At 31.0% G+C, this 24957-nt stretch overlaps 2 protein-coding genes across 2 annotated transcripts in view; one reads left to right on the top strand and one right to left on the bottom strand.

Moving 5' to 3' along the window:
- LOC114328052 (uncharacterized) overlaps window positions 1-24957 on the top strand; it is a 314894-nt gene that overhangs the window by 39830 nt on the left and 250107 nt on the right. The gene's annotated exons all lie outside the window — the stretch shown is intronic.
- LOC114328045 (uncharacterized) lies at window positions 417-24706 on the bottom strand. Its single transcript, XM_028276789.2, has 3 exons — window positions 24588-24706; window positions 11325-11456; window positions 417-653 (listed from the first exon to the last, which is right to left on the bottom strand). The coding sequence occupies exons 1-3, from the start codon at window positions 24634-24636 to the stop codon at window positions 457-459; spliced, it is 378 nt and encodes a 125-aa protein (XP_028132590.1). The 5' UTR covers window positions 24637-24706; the 3' UTR covers window positions 417-456.

Below are 24957 nucleotides of genomic sequence, written 5' to 3'. Positions count from 1 at the left end.
TACACCTAAAGGTAGAAAGGCTTAGGACTAAGTAAGTAAGTACTAAGAACAAGCTAATTTTTCGTGAATAGCTTCATTTTGACGACACACCCAGCTTTTTTCCTTACAACCATTTCCGTATGTGGTAGATAACAAAGGTAGCAAGGATAGTCCAGACGGGTTAGACAAATAACAGGCCTAACGTTACATGCCGAGCTGCCTCAAATTTTATTTTTCTAATCTTCAGGGAGGATCAATATTAGTGTAAATTTAAAATCTCGACTGAAAAATGTATGAGAACTAAAACTGTTGAAACTATAATTTTCTATACCTTCTTTCATTAAATTTTTTTTTGTACGGTCGATATTTTCGGAGTTATGAGGGAAAATAGTGACAGTTCCTATAGGTCTCTAGAGTAGATAAATAAAAAGCCGAAATGAATATTTTCATAATAATTTTAATAATAATAAACTTTGTTTAAAATTTACACAATGGTAACGCAACTAAAAAAATTGTGGAGATAATGGTAACAACGTTCATATTTGTGGGTGGTGCCGAGTTACATAAATCCGTATAGCAGTAGTCACAGCTTGCATCATAGGGGCAGATCACACCATTAAATTTCTTTTTGGGATCAAGTCCACACCCTCTTACAACTCTGATCTGTCCATAATCTGAAAAATTACTTGTTATAGGTTATAGTGTGTATTAACAGAATATACAGGGTGTCCAGAAACTCTACTGACAAATAAAAATAGGAGATTCCTCAGATTATTTTAAGACAATTTTAACCAATTTACCTGGTCCGAAAATGCTTCCTAAGCCAAGCCGCACACCAAAGAAACATGAAATGAAAAACATGAAACATGAAACGAAAAACATGTTTCACGAAAAGAAAACACTGCTAAACAAATCTCAAAGTCCGCCTACCAATGAAACGAATGTGATTCATGCTCATGACACATTTTTATTTTCGGAGAGTTTCATAAATGGCCGGACATATATTTGTTTAGCAGTGGTTTATTTCCATGAAACGTAATTTACGTTTCATGTTTCTTTGATGTGCGGCCTGCCTTAAAGAGACATTTTGCAAATCCGACTTCATCAGCCAAAATATATCTGTGTTTTATGAAAAACCTTCGTCTTTTTAAAGTGCTTCTGCCAGTGACAGATTTGAGGCTGTATATATTTTGGTAGGCTGATGAAAATTTTGTTTAGTTACGGGACATAACGTCAACTTGTGAGAGTACACATGTATGTATTTTATAAGTTTATAACATAATCAATAGTTTTGGTCGCTTTTGTTGCTTGGACTAATGTTCTCTGTCTTTCTTAGGCCATTTCCACCATTGGCGGTTGAGGAAAATATCCAGGATTTATAGTATAGGATATAGGATTTATAGTCTCTTGTATTTCTACTGTCTCTTATAGTCCCTACTGACAGTTTTAATTTCTATCCTTGGTAGGTCAAATTCCTTGAGGGCTAGCAGCTGACCTAGCATTAACTAGCATCTACTAACCATCACTAATAACTAGCACCTGGTAACTAGCTTCACCATCACGCCCAACTAGAATACACCCCTACGAGACCCGCAAGCAAGAACAGAGGAAGTCAGTACTAATAAATTAAATATAATCTCTATTTTTATATATACTATATATTCCTTATACAATATTATCTATACCTACTATTTTGTCTATATCTAATTTAAGAGGTATCAACGAAATAAACTAAACGTTTCCTTCGTTGTAAACCAGAGTATAGCTATACGAAGGTATTTATTATTATCATAGTGACTACGGGGTATATTTATTATACAGATTTCATTCCAAAGGTAGACACAAAGTAGGTATTTCAGGGTATTAATTAATAACGATATTGATATTAGTATGTTTACTGTACATATATCTGATTCTTTCACAACCTAATAGGTATTTTTACTCTTTAGGGTGCATTTTTATATCTACATATTCTATATTACAAGGTATTAACGGTGTATGTAATTGTGTATGTAATTGTGATAAGTTAGGGTCTTTTAAAGTCTTAACAATATTTTATATTTAATAGTCCAATTGTCAATACATAATTTTTCATTGTATATTTAACGCAAATATTCCCTCTGTTTTTGGTTTATGTTTAAATAGTCCATGTGGTGAGACCGCTCCCGTCTGGAAAAATTTCTGATTCGGCTTCTTTGTGGATTCCTATTCAAAAATGTCTCCTTTAAATAAATCTGAAGTGTGCCGGGCGGAATTTTTGGGCAGAAATTGTTTAAACAATTTTTTTAAACAAATACAAAAGATCACGTTTTTTTGCTCCGGAATATATATTTTTAAGTTTTGTGGGTCATTCTAAACAAGAAAGGTATCTTGTAAATTTTCTGAAAAATTGATAGTTTTCGAGTTATAGGCGATTGAAAATCTGAAAAATGCGAAAATACGCATTTTCGAGGCCTAAAAACTCATATTTAAATTAGTATTTTTGAGGTTGCCAGACACTTAAATTGAGGTTTAAACATTCAGCTTCAAGATTCTGAAGAGTGATTGCGTCTAACCTTAATTTAAACCGTTGTTTTTTTAATTGTTAAATATGTATGTCCATCTCCAATTTTCCCCAGAAAAATATTTTTTGGGACATTCTAAATAAAATAAGTTTTTTTACATTTTTCTCAAAAGTTAATGGTTTTAAAGATATAAGCGATTTAAAATCCAGAAATGCGTATTTTTGGCAATTTTCGGATTTTAAATCGCTTATAACTTTAAAACTATTAACTTTTGAGAAAAATGTCAAGATAATTATTTTATTTAGAATATTCCAAAGAATCTACAAAAAATATTTGTCGGAGGAAAGATTTTTGAAATAGAGCTCACCGCACCGGCAAAAAAATCGGATAAACACGCATATTTAACAATTAAAAAACAACCGTATAAATTAAGGTTAGACGCGATCACTCTTCAGAATATTGAAGCTAAATGTTTAATTTTCATTATAAGTGTCTGGCAACCTCAAAAATACTAGGTTAAATATGAGTTTTTAAGCCTCGAAAATGCGTATTTTCGCATTTTTCAGATTTTAAATCGCCTATAACTCGAAAACTATCAATTTATAAGAAAATTTGGAAGATACCTTTCTTGTTTAAAATGACCCAAAAAATCTAAAAATATATATTCGAGAGCAAAAAAGGTGATCTTTTGTATTTATTTAAAAAAATTGTTTAAACAATTTCTGCCCAAAAATTCCACCCGGCACCCTTCAGATTTGTTTAAAGGGGACATTTTTAAATAGGAATCCACAGAGAAACCGAATCAGAATTTTTTCAGGCGGGAGCGGTCTCACCATATGGACTAAAATAAATGTCTGAAATGAATAGATTGTTTTAATTATTGAAATTACGCCTCTGCCAAACCATTTCCAAATAATTTAAATAATTGAATTAAAGAGATAAATAGTTTTTGCATTTTGGTATAACTACCGGTAACTCTTCATTTTTCGTAACAGCCTCCTAATAGTAAGCAACCAAATATTCAGCCACGTACTATTGGTGAACTACATTCGTTTGTCTAGATTTTAATTTTAATCGAGAGTAGTTGATAATTAAAATTAATAAATTCTATGAAAAGAAGGTCGTAGAGATGTATAGTATCCTTCTTCTTCTTCTTCATGTACCATCTCCTCTAAGAAGGTTGGCAACCATCACGGCAATTCACACTTTCGATACCGCTGCTCTAAAGAGATCAGCAGAAGTACAATTAAACCAAGCTCTCAAATTGTTTAACCAGGAGATGCGTCTTCTTCCGCGACTCCTTCTACCCTGTATTCTTCCTTGCATTATCCTACTCTTATATAATAGTATCCTACTCTTATGTAATGGCTATAACTCACTCTGTAGAATTACGATTGCAAACTTTATCATCGTAAGTAATAGAAAACATTAGATGCTCGTTGAATATTATACTATATACAGTGCGACCATAATGGTAGGGGAGGAAAGTATGCTAAATGTGCAGTCACTCGAGCGCTTTGGAGACCTATTGGGTTGTGAAGAGTAGGTCCTAAAACCAAAAAAAGTTAAGTACCATTTTCCATTTTAGTGGGCGCTTGCCATTTTTTAATTTAATTTTCCATTTCCAACAATCGTTTTTTCCGATTATAACGCCATCTATGCATAATTTGAAAAAATGTTTCGAATAAAAGTTACTTATTTTTTCGTAAGGAATCCAAATCTGCAAAAAAAATAGGGGCTCCTATTTAAGATTTTAAAGTAACCCCCACCCCACCTCCGTGGGGGATCTTGTTTGGTGTCATTCGATAGATTTTTTAAAAATATTAAATAAGTGTATTTTACAGTTCTTCGATCTGATGTTCATTTCGCGAAATATCGCGGGATTCGTATTTAAAATATTTAATTTACCCCCCACCCCTCTCTGTGGGAAGTCGTATTTGGTATCATTCGATAGATTTTTAAAAAATATTGAGCACGTGTTTTTTAGTTTTTCGATCACTTATTCATTTCGCGAAATATTCACTTTTTTCTTGTGAAATTTTGGGACTCACCCATTTCCTTACGCCTGGCTCAAATCGTCAGATTTTTGAAATATACACTCTTTTGCATGCACTTAACTTGCCTTATATTAATCTGACAATTTCGAGTTTTTTTAAGGATAGATTGTTTTTTTCGGGCCCCCCTTAACGAACTCCCCTGTGTTAAGAGCCAATATATGGTAGAGGTACATCTGCAGGGTACCAGGTTTCTATACATATGATAATCTGACGCGCTCGAGTAACTGCAAAAATCCCCGCTTGGGCTCCCCTACCATAAAGTAACGCATAAATTCGTTATTTCGTAAACCGGCGACTTTAAGGAAAAATCCCGAAACAGGTCGATTTTTATATTTAAATTACGATTTTTTGGAATATATATCATACACTAGACGTCATCCGTCTGGACGTGATGACGTAATCGATGATTTTTTTAAATGAGAATAGGGGTCATGTGATAGCTCATTTAAAAGGGTATTTAATTCTCTATTCAGTAATATAAACATGAACATAATTAATTATACAGGGTGTTCAAAAAACATTTTTTTAAGTAAATTAATTGAGACAAAAAGAAGAATGTATATAATTTATTTAATCCAAAATGCGTTTTACTACTGTCAGAAAACAGAAAAAAAATTATTTGACAAATAAACATTGATTTTCGCTTAAACGAAATTTTCAAACGGGCAAGAGGCAGGTGGGTGGCAGTTTTAACATTGAATGTAAGCGAAAACAATATTTTTATTTGTCAAATAAATATTTTTTTTTTCTCTTTTCTGACAACATTAAAACGTATTTTGAGTTAGATCCATTACATACATACTTCTTTTTGTCTCAACTCTTTTAATTAAAAGAAATGTTTTTTTAATACTTTGTACAAATAATTATGTTAATGTTTATATTATGGAATAGAGATTTGCATACTTTTTTAAATGAGCTATAACATGACCCCTCTTCTCACTTAAAAAAATTATCGATTACGTCATCACGCCCAGGTGGATGACGTCACTATACGACCATATATATATTGTTATATTTCTATTTGATATAAAAATTAAATTTTGATAATTATAAACAGAATTCAATTTAATATAAAATATTTTCAATTTTCTCAACCACGGGCATATAAATTTAGAACAACCTGTATACAACAAATTGTTATATTTAATTTTAAGAAGTGATTAGAAGAAGCATACGAAACTCGGGACAATGCGCTTAGAATAAACAAAGTGAATGGCGCGTACCATTATCGTTGTTCGCGGAAGGTTCGATCATTAGCCTATGCTAAATAAGACTCAGTTAAAATAGATAATAGTTCATTATCGTTGTTCGCGGAAGGTTCGATCATTAGCCTATGCTAAATAAGACTCAGTTGAAGTAGATAATAGGTCATTAAATTTTGTAAATAGTAGAAAGTAATTTTAGAATGGGAATTAACTATTTTTTTTGAAATCCATTAAGCATATTTAGAAAGATTAAAAATTGGTTTTGAGGAATACTGCGAATGAGAGTTGGTGGTGGAAGGTTGATTTGTGAATCTGGAAGGGATATTTAGAAAGTAGGGGAATGAATGAAAAAGATAGATCAGAATGTTCTGAGCTGTCGAGAAGTGAAGTCCAGTAGTAGACGGTAGTGTACGGAGAGTGAGAAAGCCGGTGTAGTTCCGTGAGTGTGGAGATCTATCGTGGAACGAGAGGTAGGCCAGGTTGAGAGTAAAGAACCTCCTTGAGCCAAGAGTGTCCCGGTAGCTGATTGCAGTTTCGAAAAAGGTAGAACACAGCATCACGACAGAAGCAGGAACGAGAGCTATACGAGCTAATCTTCAAAGGAGAACATTACTGAAAGCCAGGACGAGGTTTTGATCGCAGCCAAGGATAGCAGGAAACGGGTCTGGTGTGAAGACATTCTCAGTTCCCCAGAAAAAGGTCAGTCTCATTTGTTTGGACATGAATGTATGGGTTTTTCGTATTAAATACCACATTATAAATTGAAGAACATAATCAATAATATCAGAAAAGCTTCATCAAACTTAAATAGAATTGTTGCTAATAAATCCTAATAGTTAAAGGTTAATAAAAACTTTCAATTGGAAACCAAAAGGAAATAAGATTCCCATTTGTAAATGTTATGTTTAAGAATAATAAGATCTAGCACATATTAAGCAGTGATTGCCATTTAAATAAAATAAACAAGATTTTGATTATAATTGTAACCCATATGTGTGTATTATTTTACTCATTTCTTTCCTATCCCGATTAGGAACCATTGAGAAATACTGAGAAGCCACGTAAGTAAGTAATTAATTTTATAAAACGCCCTGAGATTGAAAACATATTGATATGTGATCTGGTAAATTAATTAGATTATTATTAATGCATTGATTAAATTAAATGACATATAAGAATATTATCTCATATCAATAAAAAAGATCACATCAACTGTCGTCCAACGTGGAAAGCATGGAAAAGTATTTCTAGTGGCAAATTTGAAGGATAGAAAGAGTAAAGCCGGTATTTGAAAATTTATATGCCTGTGGTAAAAAGTCAGATACTTACATTTGATAACATAAAATTTTAGATCTCTTTAGGTACAAATTTACATAACTGATTTAATATTTTATTTTTACGATATTTACATTTGATATATTTATTGACAATTTATAATATTTGGGCGAGAAAAAGTCGTCTTGGTAACATACTAGTAAAATTTCATATTTGGCGGGGACAGTACTTCTTGAAAACAAATGTCTGTGACAAGAAGCCAAAGCAAAGACAATAAAAAACAAAAAGAACATTCAAATCAAGAGGATAATTCAGACCAAGAAGATATTTTAGACACAACAATCATGGAATAAGGAAAAAAAGAATTGTCAGAATTAGAAAAGATATTACAACTTATGCAACTCCAGTCACAAAAAATGGATGAAGCAAAACGAACAATGGATAAAAATCAGGAAGAAACATCAAAGAAAATGGATAAAGTGGATCAAAAAATGGATGAAACACAACAAAAATTGGATCAAAAAATGGATGAAACACAACAAAAAATGAAACAAGACGAGATTTTAATCCCAGAAGAGAAAACGAAAATAGAGACAACGGAAGAGGAAATTATGAACAAAGAAATAGGCAATGGAATGAGGACAGAAATCGAGAATACCAGAATAGAAACACCACACGCTCAAATCAAGAAAACAGAAATAATGGTAGACAAAATGAACAGGGATATCGAGAAAACCGAAAGAGATCCGAAGGACCAAGAGAAAATAGAAGAGAAGTAAATAATACCCAGACAGATGAATATGACGGAGAGAGACATTATGACGAAAATATAAACAACGATGAGCAACCGGCGTCTTTTCACGACGGCGCTCACTAAAAACCAAAAATCAAACAGGAATCTTTTGTCACCCCAAGGAGTTTATTAAATTGGCAGGAAACAACGAAAAGAAAAATGGAGTTAATTTAAAATTTGTGGATGGATTTATCAACGAGAAACCAATTAAAATTATGATAGACACTGGATCTGAAATAACATTGGTCAACAGAAAACTAATAGAAGAAGTTAACTTAACAAATTTAATTTACAAAATACCTAGGGTAAATTTAGTGGGCGCAAACAAACGGACATTGGCAACTATAAATGAAGGCATACGAGTAATGGTACGACTGGGTAAGAAGATGTATGCACTACAATGTGTAATAATGCCAAACATGTCACATGACATGATAGTAGGAGTTGACGAATTGGCAGAAAAACATGTAGTGATAGATTTTAAAAATAATACGATGAATCTAACAGAAGAAAAAGAAGAAGAACAGGACAAGGAACAGGAGAAACAAAATACGGACGAATCAGGTAAAGAACAAAGAGTGGAAATAAATTTGGCAACGAAGCAAGGACAAAGAAGAAAAGGGAGAAAAAGTCAGAAAAAGACAAAAGAAAATGAAACCTGTGGCTCCTCAAAAGAAGAGTTGAGCCCAGAAGAAGAAAAATTGAGAGTATCAAAAGCAAAAGAAAACTGGGATTCCTCAAAAGAAGAGATGAGCTCAGGAGAAGAAGAAATAAAGCTAACAAATGAAAGCAAAAAAGATATGATCGAAACAGTGGCATTTGAAGAGGAGGCATATGAAAACGAGGAGGCAGAATGCACGGTAAAAGTATGTGAAAAAACTGAGGAAAAAGACAGAAAATTGATATGGGAAAAAGGGAAAGACAACATAATAGCCGACACTCTAACACAGGATGAGGACACTGAAAATAAGGAAACAATTACTCTACAGGTGGGACTAATTAGAGTAATACAAGAAGAAGGGGTATAAGACGTAGATTAAAGTAAGGAAATATACAGGGAGTTGGTTTTGCCTCGAGAAAATTTATTTAAAAATGCAGATAAATTTTATCGAATACAAGGCGGGGATTTGTTATATTTCTATTTGATATGAAAATTAAATTTTGATAATTATAAACAGAATTCAATTTAATATAAAATATTTTCAATTTTCTCAACCACGGGCATATAAATTTAGAACAACCTGTATAAAACAAATTGTTATATTTAATTTTAAGAAGTGATTAGAAGAAGCATACGAAACTCGGGACAATGCGCTTAGAATAAACAAAGTGAATGGCGCGTACCATTATCGTTGTTCGCGGAAGGTTCGATCATTAGCCTATGCTAAATAAGACTCAGTTGAAATAGATAATAGTTCATTATCGTTGTTCGCGGAAGGTTCGATCATTAGCCTATGCTAAATAAGACTCAGTTGAAGTAGATAATGGGTCATTAAATTTTGTAAATAGTAGAAAGTAATTTTAGAATGGGAATTAACTATTTTTTTTGAAATCCATTAAGCATATTTAGAAAGATTAAAAATTGGTTTTGAGGAATACTGCGAATGAGAGTTGGTGGTGGAAGGTTGATTTGTGAATCTGGAAGGGATATTTAGAAAGTAGGGGAATGAATGAAAAAGATAGATCAGAATGTTTTGAGCTGTGAAGTGAAGTCCAGTAGTAGACGGTAGTGTACGGAGAGTGAGAAAGCCGGTGTAGTTCCGTGAGTGTGGAGATCTATCGTGGAACGAGAGGTAGGCCAGGTTGAGAGTAAAGAACCTCCTTGAGCCAAGAGTGTCCCGGTAGCTGATTGCAGTTTCGAAAAAGGTAGAACACAGCATCACGACAGAAGCAGGAACGAGAGCTATACGAGCTAATCTTCAAAGGAGAACATTACTGAAAGCCAGGACGAGGTTTTGATCGCAGCCAAGGATAGCAGGAAACGGGTCTTGTGTGAAGACATTCTCAGTTCACCAGAAAAAGGTCAGTCTCATTTGTTTGGACATGAATGTATGGGTTTTTCGTATTAAATACCACATTATAAATTGAAGAACATAATCAATAATATCAGAAAAGCTTCATCAAAGTTAAATAGAATTGTTGCTAATAAATCCTAATAGTTAAAGGTTAATAAAAACTTTCAATTGGAAACCAAAAGGAAATAAGGTTCCCATTTGTAAATGTTATGTTTAAGAATAATAAGATCTAGCACATATTAAGCAGTGATTGCCATTTAAATAAAATCAACAATATTTTGATTATAATTGTAACCCATATGTGTGTATTATTTTACTCTTTTCTTTCCTATCCCGATTAGGAACCATTGAGAAATACTGAGAAGCCACGTAAGTAAGTAATTAATTTTATAAAACGCCCTGAGATTGAAAACATATTGATATGTGATCTGGTAAATTAATTAGATTATTATTAATGCATTGATTAAATTAAATGACATATTATCTCATATCAATAAAAAAGATCACATCAATATATATATATATATATATATACCAAAAAATTGGAAATTAAAAATAAAAATCGACCTGTGTCGGGATTTTTCCTTAAAGTAGCCGGTTTACGAAATAATGAATTTATATGCATTACTTTAGGGGCGCACTGTGTGTATATTATATAAATATATAAAATATATATATATATATATATATATATATATATATATATATATATATATATATATATATATATATTATATCAATTTCTGGTGAATTATCAGTAGTAATTGCACAAGAGCTCTAAAATTATATATTAATTTTAGAGATCGAGTGCAATTTGTTGCGATTATTTCATGAATAAAACTGTTCAAAACCAAAATTTTATTGTAATTTATTTATGTAAATACAAATTAGTACAATTAAACACACAGTTGTCATAAATATTTGACGGTTGAAAGTCATCACTTTTATAATTTTTAAAATATTAATTATCATTAATGTCACTGAAAGTATTTTTTCATATCAACGAAGGGCATCTGAAGTAATATACTTGACGACGGGAAATTGATATAAATTGAAAATAAGGCGACAGTTTTTCGAAAATTTGATGTCTGGCAATAGACACCAGAGCCCGCAGGGCTCGAGTGGCTATTGTCCAATGACAACAAATTTGATTAAAAATGAAGCATTATTTTCTTATTTATTCTTACTGTCGTGTGATATTCGTAAGATTATTTTTTTAATGCATATATTATGGATATTTTCTTAAATGTGACAGTTGTCAAAACTAGGAAACTGGTTGCCATTAAACAGAAACAATCTACTTAAAAAATTCTATCGGTAATTTTCTACAGTAGATAATTCTCAGTATAATTTTAATCTGATTGGACAGAATTAAACACGTGATCAAATATCTTAGTATACGATTGGAAGTTAAAATCATCAAAAAATAATCAGTTTAAGTTTTATTTCTGTAGCTTTTTATTGGCCAGAATCTCCTATGAATGAAATAATCTTACCTTTCATTACCATTGTTGTGCACGCTACATCAGAAGCGTGTCCATTGTCTCTACATTCAGTAACATTCCCATAGGGCAGTTGGGGTTTATTGCAATGATCACCTTCACACAGACTTACAAAGCAGTGTAGACCTGTTACAATACAACAAAATTAATTTTCATTAAAATTAGTGTTATGAACTAGTTTGTGTGAAAGATTAACTGTTCAAATTTATGTTATAGGAAGTCTAGAGGAATCTAGGAACTTAAAAAAAAAAGAAAATAGCTAGTTTTTCATCTTAGAGAGTTGGGGTTTAAATTCTATTAGGTAATCTAGTCTTCCCATTCTGGTTGCTCTGGCCTTACCGAATCTTTTTGTATAATCTACTTAAACGGTATTATTCTAACATTGCTGCTGACAAACTCGATCAACTTTCTAGAGGACATAATATTTCTATACAGATCATTGATTGATAGAGAAAATAATACCTCAGGGTGACCTGTCCAGTGAGAAGATTTATTAGAAATGGTCTAGCCGGTTAAGACAATGAAAAATGCCCCTAGCAATATTCCAAAAATAAAAATATCATGGGGTTCTTCATCAATCAATACTAGACCCAAATTTTTTTAGCCCCCTAAACCGAAGAATAACCTCAAACAAATATCAAGACCTGTTTTTTTTAGTTTTTTTAACAATAGATTCTAATCATTGTAGAATGTAGACACTTGACTATAAAATAAGATGATTATAACATAACAATGTATGGTTATAACAGCAAGTCAAATAAGATATAAATTAGAGCTGGGGGGTCAGATAATAAAACAAGTGACGGAGTTTAAATATCTAGGCCTTACACTATCTAGCTACGGAAAGCTCGAAACAGAAGTAGAAGTTTAAAAGAATAGAGCAAACAGAACCGCAGGCTGCCTGAATAACACAATCTGAAGAAATTTCGGAAAAGAAATGAAAGTCAAAATTTTCAAAACAGTTATCAGCCGAATAATGACAAACGCGGCAAAAATACATCCTGACATATAGAGGACAAAACGATTGCTCGAAACAGCGAATATGAAAACCCTCGAAAAATCGATGGTGACATTATGAGACAAAGCTAAAAGTGGTACAGATTTACGACGGAAATGCAAGGTGCAGAGCATTAGTAACTGGGTAAGAAACAGAATAGTAGAAAAGTATGATCATATAAGCCAAATGACAACAAATATAACAGTAAGGACGTCGAGAGACCCTTCCCCAATAGGAAGATGTTGAGTTGGAAGACTAGGAAAAGAATGTAATGACTTAACTTAAATTATTGAAGGCACATTAAGGAAAAACAAACTATAAAAGTACTCCATCAAGTGATGTGGAACAACAATCTAACCAAAGATAATAAAAAAAGATCTTTTAGATCATAAGAATGAATATTTCCCTATACGGAGCTGAAGCATGGCCAATGTCAAGATCAATACGGAACAAAAGAAGAACAGTTGAACTGGACTTTATGACAAGATGTCTAGAAATCCCCAGAGAGAATAGAATATGAACAGAGGAAATATGGAGCACAATGGAAATATAATGCTCAATTACAAAAAAAACTGGGAAACAGAATCCTGCCGATGGTACGGCATGTACAGGGTGTCCCAAATTGGTATGTTTTGTAGTGTATACCGAAAACTAGAGGAGGTAGAAAAATGTAGTTAGGATGTCATGACTTCTTTTTTCGTTAAAGTAACGATTGTTCAATCAAATCATCAATAGCTCCTCGCATTATCGAGATACTGGGCGATTATTGAAAAATGTCGAAAACGACAGGGTTACAGATCTTCTTTATTCAGAAAAATTTTAAAAAACTTTATAGGAACTATTGATAGATATATTATGGACGGATTCAGTGGCGTACAAAAAACTTTTTTAGGGGGTCTCGTTAAGGAAATATAAACCATACTTATGTTTTTTTAAATGGGACACCCTGTATATTTTTACATTTTTCGTTTACCTTTTTAATTCTCTTTCATCTGATATGACATATCATATATCTATTTTCAGTTGTTGGAGCTACCGTGCAAATAAATTGTTTATAGTTGACGTCAGGTTAAAGGCACTTAAAAATAAAACACTCGGTAACGTATTTTAACATTTTAATATTAGGGTACCAATCCTTGACATTTTTATTTAGCAAAAATAAAATCAATCAACTTAAAAAATAGGAATAACGAATTTACTAACAACAAAAAACTACTTTTTATAACATTAACATATGTTAATAACATTAACATAAACCAACAAACAACAATAATAAACAACGTAACAACTATAATTAATTTTACAAAAATATGAAAATTATAATAAATGTTCAAAATACTCCCCGTTTTGTTGTAATAATAATTGACTCCTTTTTCTTACAGATCTTACACAATTGAGTATATGCAGTGCATATTATGCACTGGTTTTATTTTTCTAAATGCTTGATAAATGCTTTGCAATAATTCTTGTGTGTTAAATTCAGCTTTATAAATGTTGTTTTTTAAAAATCCTCAAATAAAAAAATCAGGAGGTTTTAGTTCTGGTGAACGAGGGGGCCACCTAACAGGACCATGAGTTAAAATCCACCGATTATGAAACTTTTTATTTAAATAATTTCTAACGAATTCTGCATTATGGGCAGGTGCTCCATCTTGTCGGAACCAAAATGTATTAAGATCAGCCAAATATTACTCATCAGAAATGTTATTTAAATTAGTTTCTAAGATGTTAGTTTATCGTCAAATACGTGATAAACTAATTTATTATGCTTGACAAAACAACTAACGTTAAAACCGAATCTGCCTTGCGTCCTGATCCCTTGAACTAAGTGGGAATTTGAGTCATTCCAATATAGTTCATTGTGTCGGTTAAATATTCCTGCACTGGATATGCGAGCTTCATCGCTAAATATTACCTTTGAATAAAAATTTGGATTTTCATTACATTTTTTTATATACCATTCTGCAAATTGTATCCTTCTCAAATAATCGTTAGGATATCAATATCGTGTCAATTATTATTACAACAAAACGGGGAGTATTTTGAACATTTATTATAATTTTCATATTTTTGTAAAATTAATTATAGTTGTTACGTTGTTTATTTTTGTTGTTTGTTGGTTTATGTTAATGTTATTATTTTTGTAAAATTAATTCTTTTAGTTAAGTAGTTTTTTGTTGTTAGTAAATGCGTTATTCCTATTTTTTAAGTTGATTGATTTTATTTTTGCTAAATAAAAATGTCAAGGATTGGTACCCTAATATTAAAATGTTAAAATACGTTACCGAGTGTTTTATTTTTAAGTGCCTTTAACCTGAAGTCAACTATAAACAATTTATTTGCACGGTAGCTCCAACAACTGAAAATAGATATATGATATGTCATATCAGATGAAAGAGAATTAAAAAGGTAAACGAAAAATGTCAAAATATACAGGGTGTCCCATTTAAAAAAACATAAGTATGTTTTATATTTCCTTAACGAGACCCCCTAAAAAAGTTTTTTGTACGCCACTGAATCCGTCCATAATATATCTATCAAAAGTTCCTATAAAGTTTTTTAAAATTTTTCTTAATAAAGAAGATCTGTAACCCTTTCGTTTTCGACATTTTTCAATAATCGCCCAGTATCTCGATAATGTGAGGAGCTATTCATGATTTGATTGGGCAATCGTTACTTTAACGAAAAAAGAAGTCATGACATCTTAACTACTTTTTTTCTATCTCCTCTAGTTTTCGGTATACACTGCAAAACATACCAATTTGGGACACCCTGTACAAGAAATTCCAGAGCACAGGTTGCCGAAAAGAATATTGCTGGGAAGAAGATGGATACGTACGAAGGTGGAAACCTGCCTGATGTATACCTGCGACAAGGTGGAAAGAGTTCATAGGAAATGCTATGATATATAGAGATCTCAGAGCAGGTAACTGGGAAAATATAGTGTACGGGGTATTTTATGTTCCTTATAAAATAAGACAGTTTTCCGAATGATTCCCATATTAATATTATTCTTTTATTTATTTGTTCGGTATGATTTTCTTTATTATATCTATATAAATAAAAATGAATGTTTGTATGTATGTATGTTCCGTATAGACTCGCAAACTATGCATTTGATCGTATGATGACCTTAATCAAAGTTGTTGTGCATGAACCCGGGATGGTTTCTGAAGTGGAACGGTCTACCTAAGTGAAAAGGGGGCTTGCCCCCCCAAAATTATTTTAAATTTTTTTGGCCAAATGTTCTTTTCTTAATTTTATACGATGTAGAACCAAAATATACATATAATCCTAAATTTTCACTTTTTTATCTTCAACCGTTATTTCTTAATAGCCATTTAAATATTTAACATCTATATATATATATATATATATATATATATATATATATATATATATATATATATATATATATATATATATATAAGATTATGGTATTCTTGACTGTATATTCAAATATCAAGCAGTGATTCTTGAGGATGCAGTCTATTTTGGCCCACAAGACAAATATAATATATATAACAAAAAACCCATCACGGCAAGCCAAGAAATAAATAATAGCCAAAACAATAACCCTCCAGTTGACACCTTAGTACCAGCAACATCACAAACATTTGGATCTTTACCTTATATTCCATTCTTAACACCAAAACTTCTAAAATTATTTAAAGGATTAGAAAACATACAAATTGCTACTAGAAATGTTAAAACTATAGCAAATTTATACACTAAAACTAAGGATCCTCTAACGACCAAAGAAAGTTCAAAAGTTGTTTATCAAATTCCTTGCTCAGACTGTGATAAAGTTTATATAGGAGAAACTTCTCGTACATTGCACAGTAGAATAATATCTCACAGAAGTGATATTAACACAAATAAATCACAAGCTTGTGCGTTAGCCGACCACTCAATTAATTTAAATCATACATTTAATTTTTCACAAGCGTCAATCCTACAGAGGGTAAAAAATGAACAGAAAAGGTTATTTATAGAAATGACACATATACAGAAAAATAAAAAATGTATAAATAGAAAATCAGATATAGACAAATTAAGTAACATTTATTGTTACATATTAGCATATCAACAAAAAAATTAGTACATCATAATCTGATTTTCTATCATATAATCCAACATTAAAATTTATATACATGCTTTAAAAAATGACTGGACTAATTGGGTTTGATGTTATTAATTTTTTTTTTCATAGATCAATCTAATAAAAAATAAAAAATATGTTGTTACTAGTTTTACTTTCCTCCTATATAAAGTGTATACACTTTACATATTTCATGACATATTTCAAACATGACAACATAACTGAAGTTTTTAAAAATAATTTTTCATACCTATGTGCATAATTGTCCTTTTGGTAAAGTTTCAAATTTTTTCAATGTAATCTCATGACTAGTAAGTAATTAAGAAAATTGTAAGTACCTACATAATTTTTATATTTGTATATTTTTGTCAACAGATGTCTTGAAAAAGAATTAAAATAAATTCGAAAGCTTGACAGTAAGTCAAAGAGTTTTCTTTGTCTTGTGGGCCAAAATAGACTGCATCCTCAAGAATCACTGCTTGATATATATATATATATATATATATATATATATATATATATATAAATTCTCTTTCTCAGTATTTGTTGCCATACTCCTCCGAAACTACTAGACCGATTTTTATGAAATTTGGCAGTTATACTCCCTGATACTATCCAACGGTATATAAATCGTCTCTCTAGCTCAATTAGTTTCCGAGATAACAAAACGAGCCCGTAGGACAACACGAGAGCACGAGAGACGACATTAAGCACACGAGAAGAACGGGCGAAAATTGTACTAACATCCGTGAAATTATGAAGTTTTTAATTTATCGATTACTATTTTTAATGTACCAAAAATATTTCCAAATTTTGCCGAAGGACCATGTCTCTGGTATAATAATCAAAATTTTGGCAGATGCTTTTATAGAGGCGCATCTCTAGTATAATAATCAAAATTTTGGCGAAGGCGTGTATCTCTACTACAATAATAATTTTTCCCCAAAAAACTAGCGCAAGAACACTTCGCTCTCTGCCTCAATAGGTCCGTCCGTCAGTTTACTATTTTTAATGCTTTTAAAATTTTACCAAAATACAGAAGCATAAAATCAAACTCTATTGTTGATCAAAAAATTTTTCTATAAAATATTTTGTAGAACACCTACGTTTTTTAGAGTTTATACAATTATTACAGAGAAAAGCAACTGCCGAAAGGTCACATTTACTCAAAGTTAATTGCTCGAATGAAAAAGAAAATTGTATATCTAAAATATTTATTCACAATAGTACAAAATACAGACATAAGAGAGATAGTATAATAGAACAAATTATATGATATTCCACATATATAATCGTATATTAATTTATGCTGAAAACATCTTTATTATAAATCTTAAATATGTTAGTCTAGGCGCCAGAGGGGTCACCGTGTCATATTCAATTCTGATGGACAAACTCAACGGTTTCTTATGGATTTTTGGCTGCTGATTACGAATTTCGAGGGGGGATTTCGATCCGAATGGTCAAAAAATTGTTATAAACAATTTAATTGTTTATAAATTGTTTATAAGGCTCTGGCTCATAAACTAAAAGAGATAAAAAAAATGTTTCAAATAAAATTCGTTCCTTAATAAAAAACGAAGAAAAAACCGTGTACTAAACTTAAATCTAACAATTAGAACTACAGATATTCTAAAATTAGTGCGCAATGCAAATTGCAAATTGCACAATAAGTATTTTTCGAAGCTTTATCGATCGTAACTCGGCTTCTACGCATGATAATAAGTCTTAGAAGGTGTCGTTTTAAAGCTTAATTAACAGGTTTCCAAACAAAGTTTGTTAAATTACTTAATCTTCATTTGTTTTAAAGTTATAGCCGTTTGAATTTACAATTTTCTTAAAAATATTGTACATTCATTTGTTCATAAGGGTTTCAAGCAAATTTGAGCTATAAACATTTATACTTTAATGAACAATAACGATAGAAAAACTCAAAAGGAACAATTTGAGGTTATGAAGATGTCCATAAGTTTATTTTTGGCCAAGATGTCGATATTTTAATGGCGCGCGCTATGAGGCGCAAGATCGGCTCACCGCGTAAAGGTTCACGCGCCAACTTCTCGATGCAAATTATAATTTCTATGTATACATACGTTATCTTCATTTTTCATTTTTGAAGATCCTAATAAAATTTTATCATATAATTCTTATAATTAAATCATCATACTGTACCTCGTATCACCTTTCATTCTATTTACATTGTCTTCTATTTTTTGCACTAAATGAGAAAAAAAAACATTAAAAACTAATATTTCATAAGTATAACTAAAAAGTAAGTTGATATTATTTATTAATACTATTTTTACAAACATTTTTTTCATGCATCTGCAAATCTGCATAGATATATACAGGGAATATCAGCTTTTTACATCTGCATAAGTTCTTAGCGAAATTTTAACAGTTACATGGTGGTTACAAGTCTGTTCTTGTAGGCAGTAAAACTAAAACTTTTTGAGGCTTCAGAGTCTAATTATCTATATGATATCCATATAAAGTGGATCTAGTTCTTTTGCAGCATCATCAAGGCCCGTCAATTGTGTGTATGCCGTCACATCATAAATGCTCGTTTTATATGCAATGATGATGCTGCAAAAGAACTCGATCCATTTTTATATGGATATCGCATATTGGCTCATTTTCATGCGTAGAAGCCGAGTTACGATCGATAAAGCGTCGAAGAATACATACTTACTTGACTGTGAGCCAATCTTGCGCCTCATAGCGCGCCATTAAAATATCGACATCTTAGCCAAAAAATAAACTTACGAACATTTTCGTAAGCTCAAATGGTTCCTTTTGAGTTGTTTTATTATTATTATTAATTAAAGTATAAATGTTTATAACTCAAGTTTGCTTGAAACCTTTATAAACAAATTAATGTACAATTTTTTTAAGAAAATTTTAACTTCAAAAGGGTATAACTTTAAAACAAATGAAGATCAAATAATTTAATGAAATTTATTTGGAAGCCTCTTAATTAAGCTTTAAAAGGATACCTTATAAGGCTCATTTGCGAGCGTAGGAGCCGAGTTACGATCGGTAAAGCTTCGAAAAATACTCATTTTGCAATATGCAATTTGCATTGTGCACTAATTTTACAATATCTTGAGTTCTAATTGTCGGATTTAAGTTTAGTAAACGGTTGTTTCCTCGGTTTTTATTAGGGAACAAATTTTGTTTGAAACATTTTTTTTGTCTCTTTTAGTTTATGAGCCAGAGCCTTATAACCAATTTATAAACAATTAAATTGTTTATAACAATTTTTTGACCACTCGTATCGAAATCCCCCCTCGAAATTCGTAATCAGCAGCCCAAAATCCATAAGAAACTGTTGAGTTTGTCCATCAGAATTGAAAATGACACGGTGACCTCTATTTGGCGCCTAGACTATGTTTGAGCTTTGGAAATATAAGAAAAATAACGGCAGAAATTTATTTCCGCTCTAGAACAAGAACAAAGTTTAAATGAACTAAAAATTGAACAGTGTGGTCCTTCTCAGAGGCATTTTTCAGTATGTCACAAGTAACCGCAAAAAAGGTAAGTCCGTGGTAATACACATTTATAACATTTATTATAATCTGACATTTAAGTTAATTGTGACAGTTGTCAGAATCGTAATCAGCCAAATATGAAAAGGGTATTGCAGTTTAACCCTTTAATTTGCAATTTGGTATAAAAACAAATCAATTGTGTTTATTGCATTTATAAAATGTTATTTTCTTTGATTTGTATAGTCTTATAAATTGTACAGATTATAGTCGTATATATAATTCCTAAATCATTTTTTGTTCGATTATAGCGCCATCTATCAACAACTAGAATATATGTTATAACAAACTGTGATCACGGACGTACCATTTTTTCTGTCACTTCCAACTTAATGCGTTAGAAAGAAATCGAAAACCTGTAATGCACTGAAAGATGCCTCTGAGAACGAGTATCCATAAGTGGCAAAAAACCTCAAAATGATCATAGAAGATATAGAGATAGTGTTGATAGGTTATTGCGTTTTATAAACAATTACATATTATGAACCACAAATTAATATCTGTGATTATATACGTAGAATATTAAATAATTTGTCCTATTAAATGTACCTCTCTTATATACCTACAAATTTTGCATTATTGTGAATAAATATTTGGACATATAATTTTCTTTTTTATTCGAGCAATTTTTATTTCGATCAATTTTTATATCGAGCAGTTGATTTTGAGTTATTGATCTCTAGCAATTGCGTTCGACCAATTGATCTAGAATTAAAATTATGACACATTATCTAATTATGACACATTATCTAAGGTGCAACGAAGTTCACCGGGTCAGTTAGTTATAAATAAAACAGTCCACCTCCATTTGGTAGTATTTACTAGATTTTTAGGAAATGAAGAAACAGGTTGATTTTTTATCTAAGGGGGACACATTTTTACGCTACATACATCTGCCATTTGTCAACCCCTTATTTTTGAATAGGGAATAGGGGCCGTGTGCTAGCTCATTTAAAATTAATATTAATACTGACATAATTATTGATACAGGGTGTCCAAGAAAAATTATTTTGAAGTAAATTAAAGAAGAATGTATGTAATTTATTTAATTCAAAATACATTCTACTGCTATCAGAAAACAAAAAAAATGTTTTTCATAAATAAACATTGCTTTTCGCTTAATTTCAATGTTCAAGCTGCCACCCATCTGCCTCTTGGTAGGTCGAATATTGTATTTAAACAACAAACAATGTTTATTTATGAAATAAATATTTTTTCTATTTTCTGTCAGCAGTAGAACGTATTTTGAGTTAAATAAATTACATACATTCTTCTTTTTGTGTCAATTAATTTAATTAAAAATAATTTTTCTTGGACACCCTGTACAAATATTTATATCAATATTAATATTGCTAAATAAAGAATCAAATTACCTTTAAATGAGCTAGCACACGACTCCTATTACCTATTTAAAAATAAAGGTGGGGGAAGTGAAAGGGAGGGGAATGACAAGTGACAGATATATGTACCGGAAAAATGTGTCCCTCTTAGATCAAAAATCGGCTTTTTTTTTGTTTCCTTAAAATCTAATAAATACTGCCAAATATCGAGGTGGACTGTTTTCTTTGGCCCACACTGTATTTATACTTTATGGACGTAATAAACTTATAAATTGGATTTTAAATTATAAATAAAATTAACATGAAGTAAAACTCCCTAGTGTAGTTGGTATATTTAATAAAAATTCAAAAAACTTTTAGAATCCAAACGGATTACGTTCATAACGTTTTCGGACTTATCAGTCCATCATCAGTGAACCTAAAAGTAAGTAATCTCACTTAATAAAATTGAAAAAGGGTGAAATTTTGAATGTTAAAAAATTGAAAAATGTGGTTAAAATTACTTACTCTCTGTCCTTGCTAAATAGCCACAATTCCAAACACTGGTCAAGATGTATGTTCTAACTACATGGTGAAATTTGTAAAATTATTTGGCTTACATTGGTTGCCAACGGATTACTACTAGGAACATGATGCACTTCTCCATTAATTAAGAGATTTTTTATGAATAGGTCAACATTGAACTACGTTTGGTCTGTCAATGATTTAGAAGGAAGTAGAAATACTTCAAATGTCAGTGACATTGACATCCAGGAAAGGGCAATTTTTAAGGTATTAACCATGGTCAAGATCCAATGGGTTACGGAAATTTAAGTTTAAGTCTGTGTTGGAATTTTAATTTATAATATTAGAATTTAAATTTACTTTTTTAAATATTACAACCATTACTATAAAATTTACTATAAAATTAAATTTGATCGAAATTATTGTCATAATATGGTAATGAAAACAAATGTAAGATTAAATTAGTGGTTAATGAAAGTAAATTTTTTTTGTATATAGCCTTGGGGATGAAAGTTAAAACGTTGAATTGATAGAGAAGTTGTTTAGTGTGTATAGACAAGGTAAATTTGTTAACTGTAATGTTGGTTGTATAAGTCTAGTAGGATATTGATTCTGTATGAAAATAGCTATTTGGAAAAATTGGTGAGGAGGTGAAAAAATATAAATAATTTACGGAATGTGAAAACGTGTTAGTTATAGTCAAACATATAGGAAAATATTGTAAAAGTATGCATAGAAAAGAAAATGGAATTATTTGAATTTTTAAATTAAATCGAAGTTGATAAAACATGTAAATGAACAAAAGATTCAAAAGAAGTGTGTCAGCCGGATGCACAAAACGCAAACTGTATTTGGAAAATAATTAAAAGTTAAAAATAGTAAAACAAGAATAAAGTTGAAAAGTTAGAATATTGGAGTAGCTAGAAAGTTAGATGCAGCAGATTAAAATTTTGAATTTTTAATAAAAATAAAAAAGAAAGAGGACCTGTATAAAAAGAATTAAATTAATAGAGAAGTAAAACATTTTGGAAAAAAACCAAAGAACGAAGTGAAGACCCAAGCGGCGAATAGACAAATAGATAAGGTCAATGATTTATAAATGGGAAAGTAGGGTGAGAAAATGGCAAAGGGTGAATTAGTTATATTGGTGTTACTGGGGGTTTGTAGAGTAAAACGGATTAGTATGAAAGGAGATTTTGGAAATAGAAGGGAGTGAACTATGAAATAGAATATTAAGTTAAAGGTTTTATGGGTGAAATAAGGAAAGCTGCTATATGTGAAGAATAAATTGGAAAAAACAAGGAATTTAGGAAAGAAGTTGGCGGTGAATGGGAGTAAAATTACGTTTAAGGGAGGTTTGTCCATTCACACAATTGGGACTGGACCTCAAGTCTCGGAGAATCTCCAAATCTTCATACAAGTCCAATCGAAGTGTGTTTTTCTGCTGTATATTGTGCATCAACTGGACACCCTCAGGAATCTTAAGTTCATGTCTATTGACTTTAAGGTGATGTGAGAAAGAAGAAGTAGTATCTCTCTTACTATGTTCTAGGGATCTGGTGGTAAGAGATCTGCAACTTCTACCGATGTAGGTAGCATCACAATCTAAGCAAGAGAGTTTATATACAACACTACGGTTCATGTAGTGGATTGGATCTTTAGTATTGGTCAAACTCTTGTTAAGGGTGTTATTAACTTTAAAATAATTTTTTATATTATCACAGGAGTTGGTAATAATGTATTTAACTCTTTCAGATAGATTGGGGTTATGGAAAAGCAATGAAGCATAAATCGGAGTTATTGTAGATTGTAGATGAAGTAGAAGAAAAAGCTGACTGTTTAAGTAAAATGAGCTCTCTTTTATGTTGGAGTTTATTGATGATATCTGAGTCATAACCATTGTTTATAGCAATCTGTTTAATGATGTTTAATTCTTTGTTAAATTCAGTAGATGAAAGAGGAATAGAATTTAATCTGTGGGTAAAACTACGGAATGAAAAAAGTTTCTGGGAAAGAGGATGATTAGATGATGAATGAATTACATGATCTGTTTGAGTGGGTTTACGGTAGATCCCAAAGTTGAAATGGTCATATAGTCTGGTGATAGACAGGTCTAAGAAATTAATGGAGTTAGAAGTTTCCAGTTCCATAGTGAAAGTGATTTTTTGATGGATTTGATTAATTTTATGAAGTAAATTCTGTGCTGAGTTGGAATCGCCTGAGATAAGAAGTAAGCAAACGTCTACATAACGGAACCAGTGTAAAATCTCAGTATTTTCTGTGATATAGTTGGATTCTAAATGATCCATAAAAACATTAGCTAGAAACGGGGATAAGCAACTACCCATTGCTAGACCATCAGGTTGTTAGTAAAAGTTGTTATTGAAAACAAAGTAATCTTGAGATAGACCAATTTTGAGAATATTTATGATAGACGAAGTGGTATTAGGAGTGATATTTAAAAGTTATTTAGAAGAAGTGACTTAACCAGACTAATAGATTTATGTTTGGGTACTGAGGTAAATAAATTGCTAACATCAAAGGAAAGCATAGTAATATTCGGATAAGTTGAAGTTTTTCAACTAATTGGCGAGAATTCAAAACTGTAAATTGGGTAGTGAAGTTCTTGATAATTTTTAGAATGAATTTAGATAAAATAGAAACTGGGGTGTTTATGAAACTGATCGGGTATTATCCCGTTCTATTTTTTTTTAATTACCATAAGTTATAACAAAAAATTTATAAGGGACTTATAATTTGACTTACCAGTACCAAGTGCTACAACACTGGATAAGAAAATTATAATTTTCAACATATTGTATCAGTCGGAGTGCTGCGAATATGTAGAACTAAAACTATATAATTGTTAATTTAATTAAACAAACTTAGTGTGTATTTATATAACCCAAAGTTTATCTGTAATTTTTTATTAGTACTAATTTTTTTTATAAATAATAATTAATTTTTAGTAATTACAAATGTATCATCATTTTTTTTTATTACCAATTAAGAGATATTTTGATTTGAGCATTTAAAAATAGTTTAGAGTTTTTATAAGGTTTTTGATTTTAATTAACATTTGTATTTCTTTAAAATGAAATAGAATTCCTGTTAATCTTTATGGATTCCTTTCCGA

The sequence above is a fragment of the Diabrotica virgifera genome, chromosome 6 (assembly GCF_917563875.1).
Source record: "Diabrotica virgifera virgifera chromosome 6, PGI_DIABVI_V3a".
Taxonomy (NCBI): domain Eukaryota; kingdom Metazoa; phylum Arthropoda; class Insecta; order Coleoptera; family Chrysomelidae; genus Diabrotica; species Diabrotica virgifera.
This window is presented reverse-complemented; position numbering and strand designations above follow the sequence as displayed.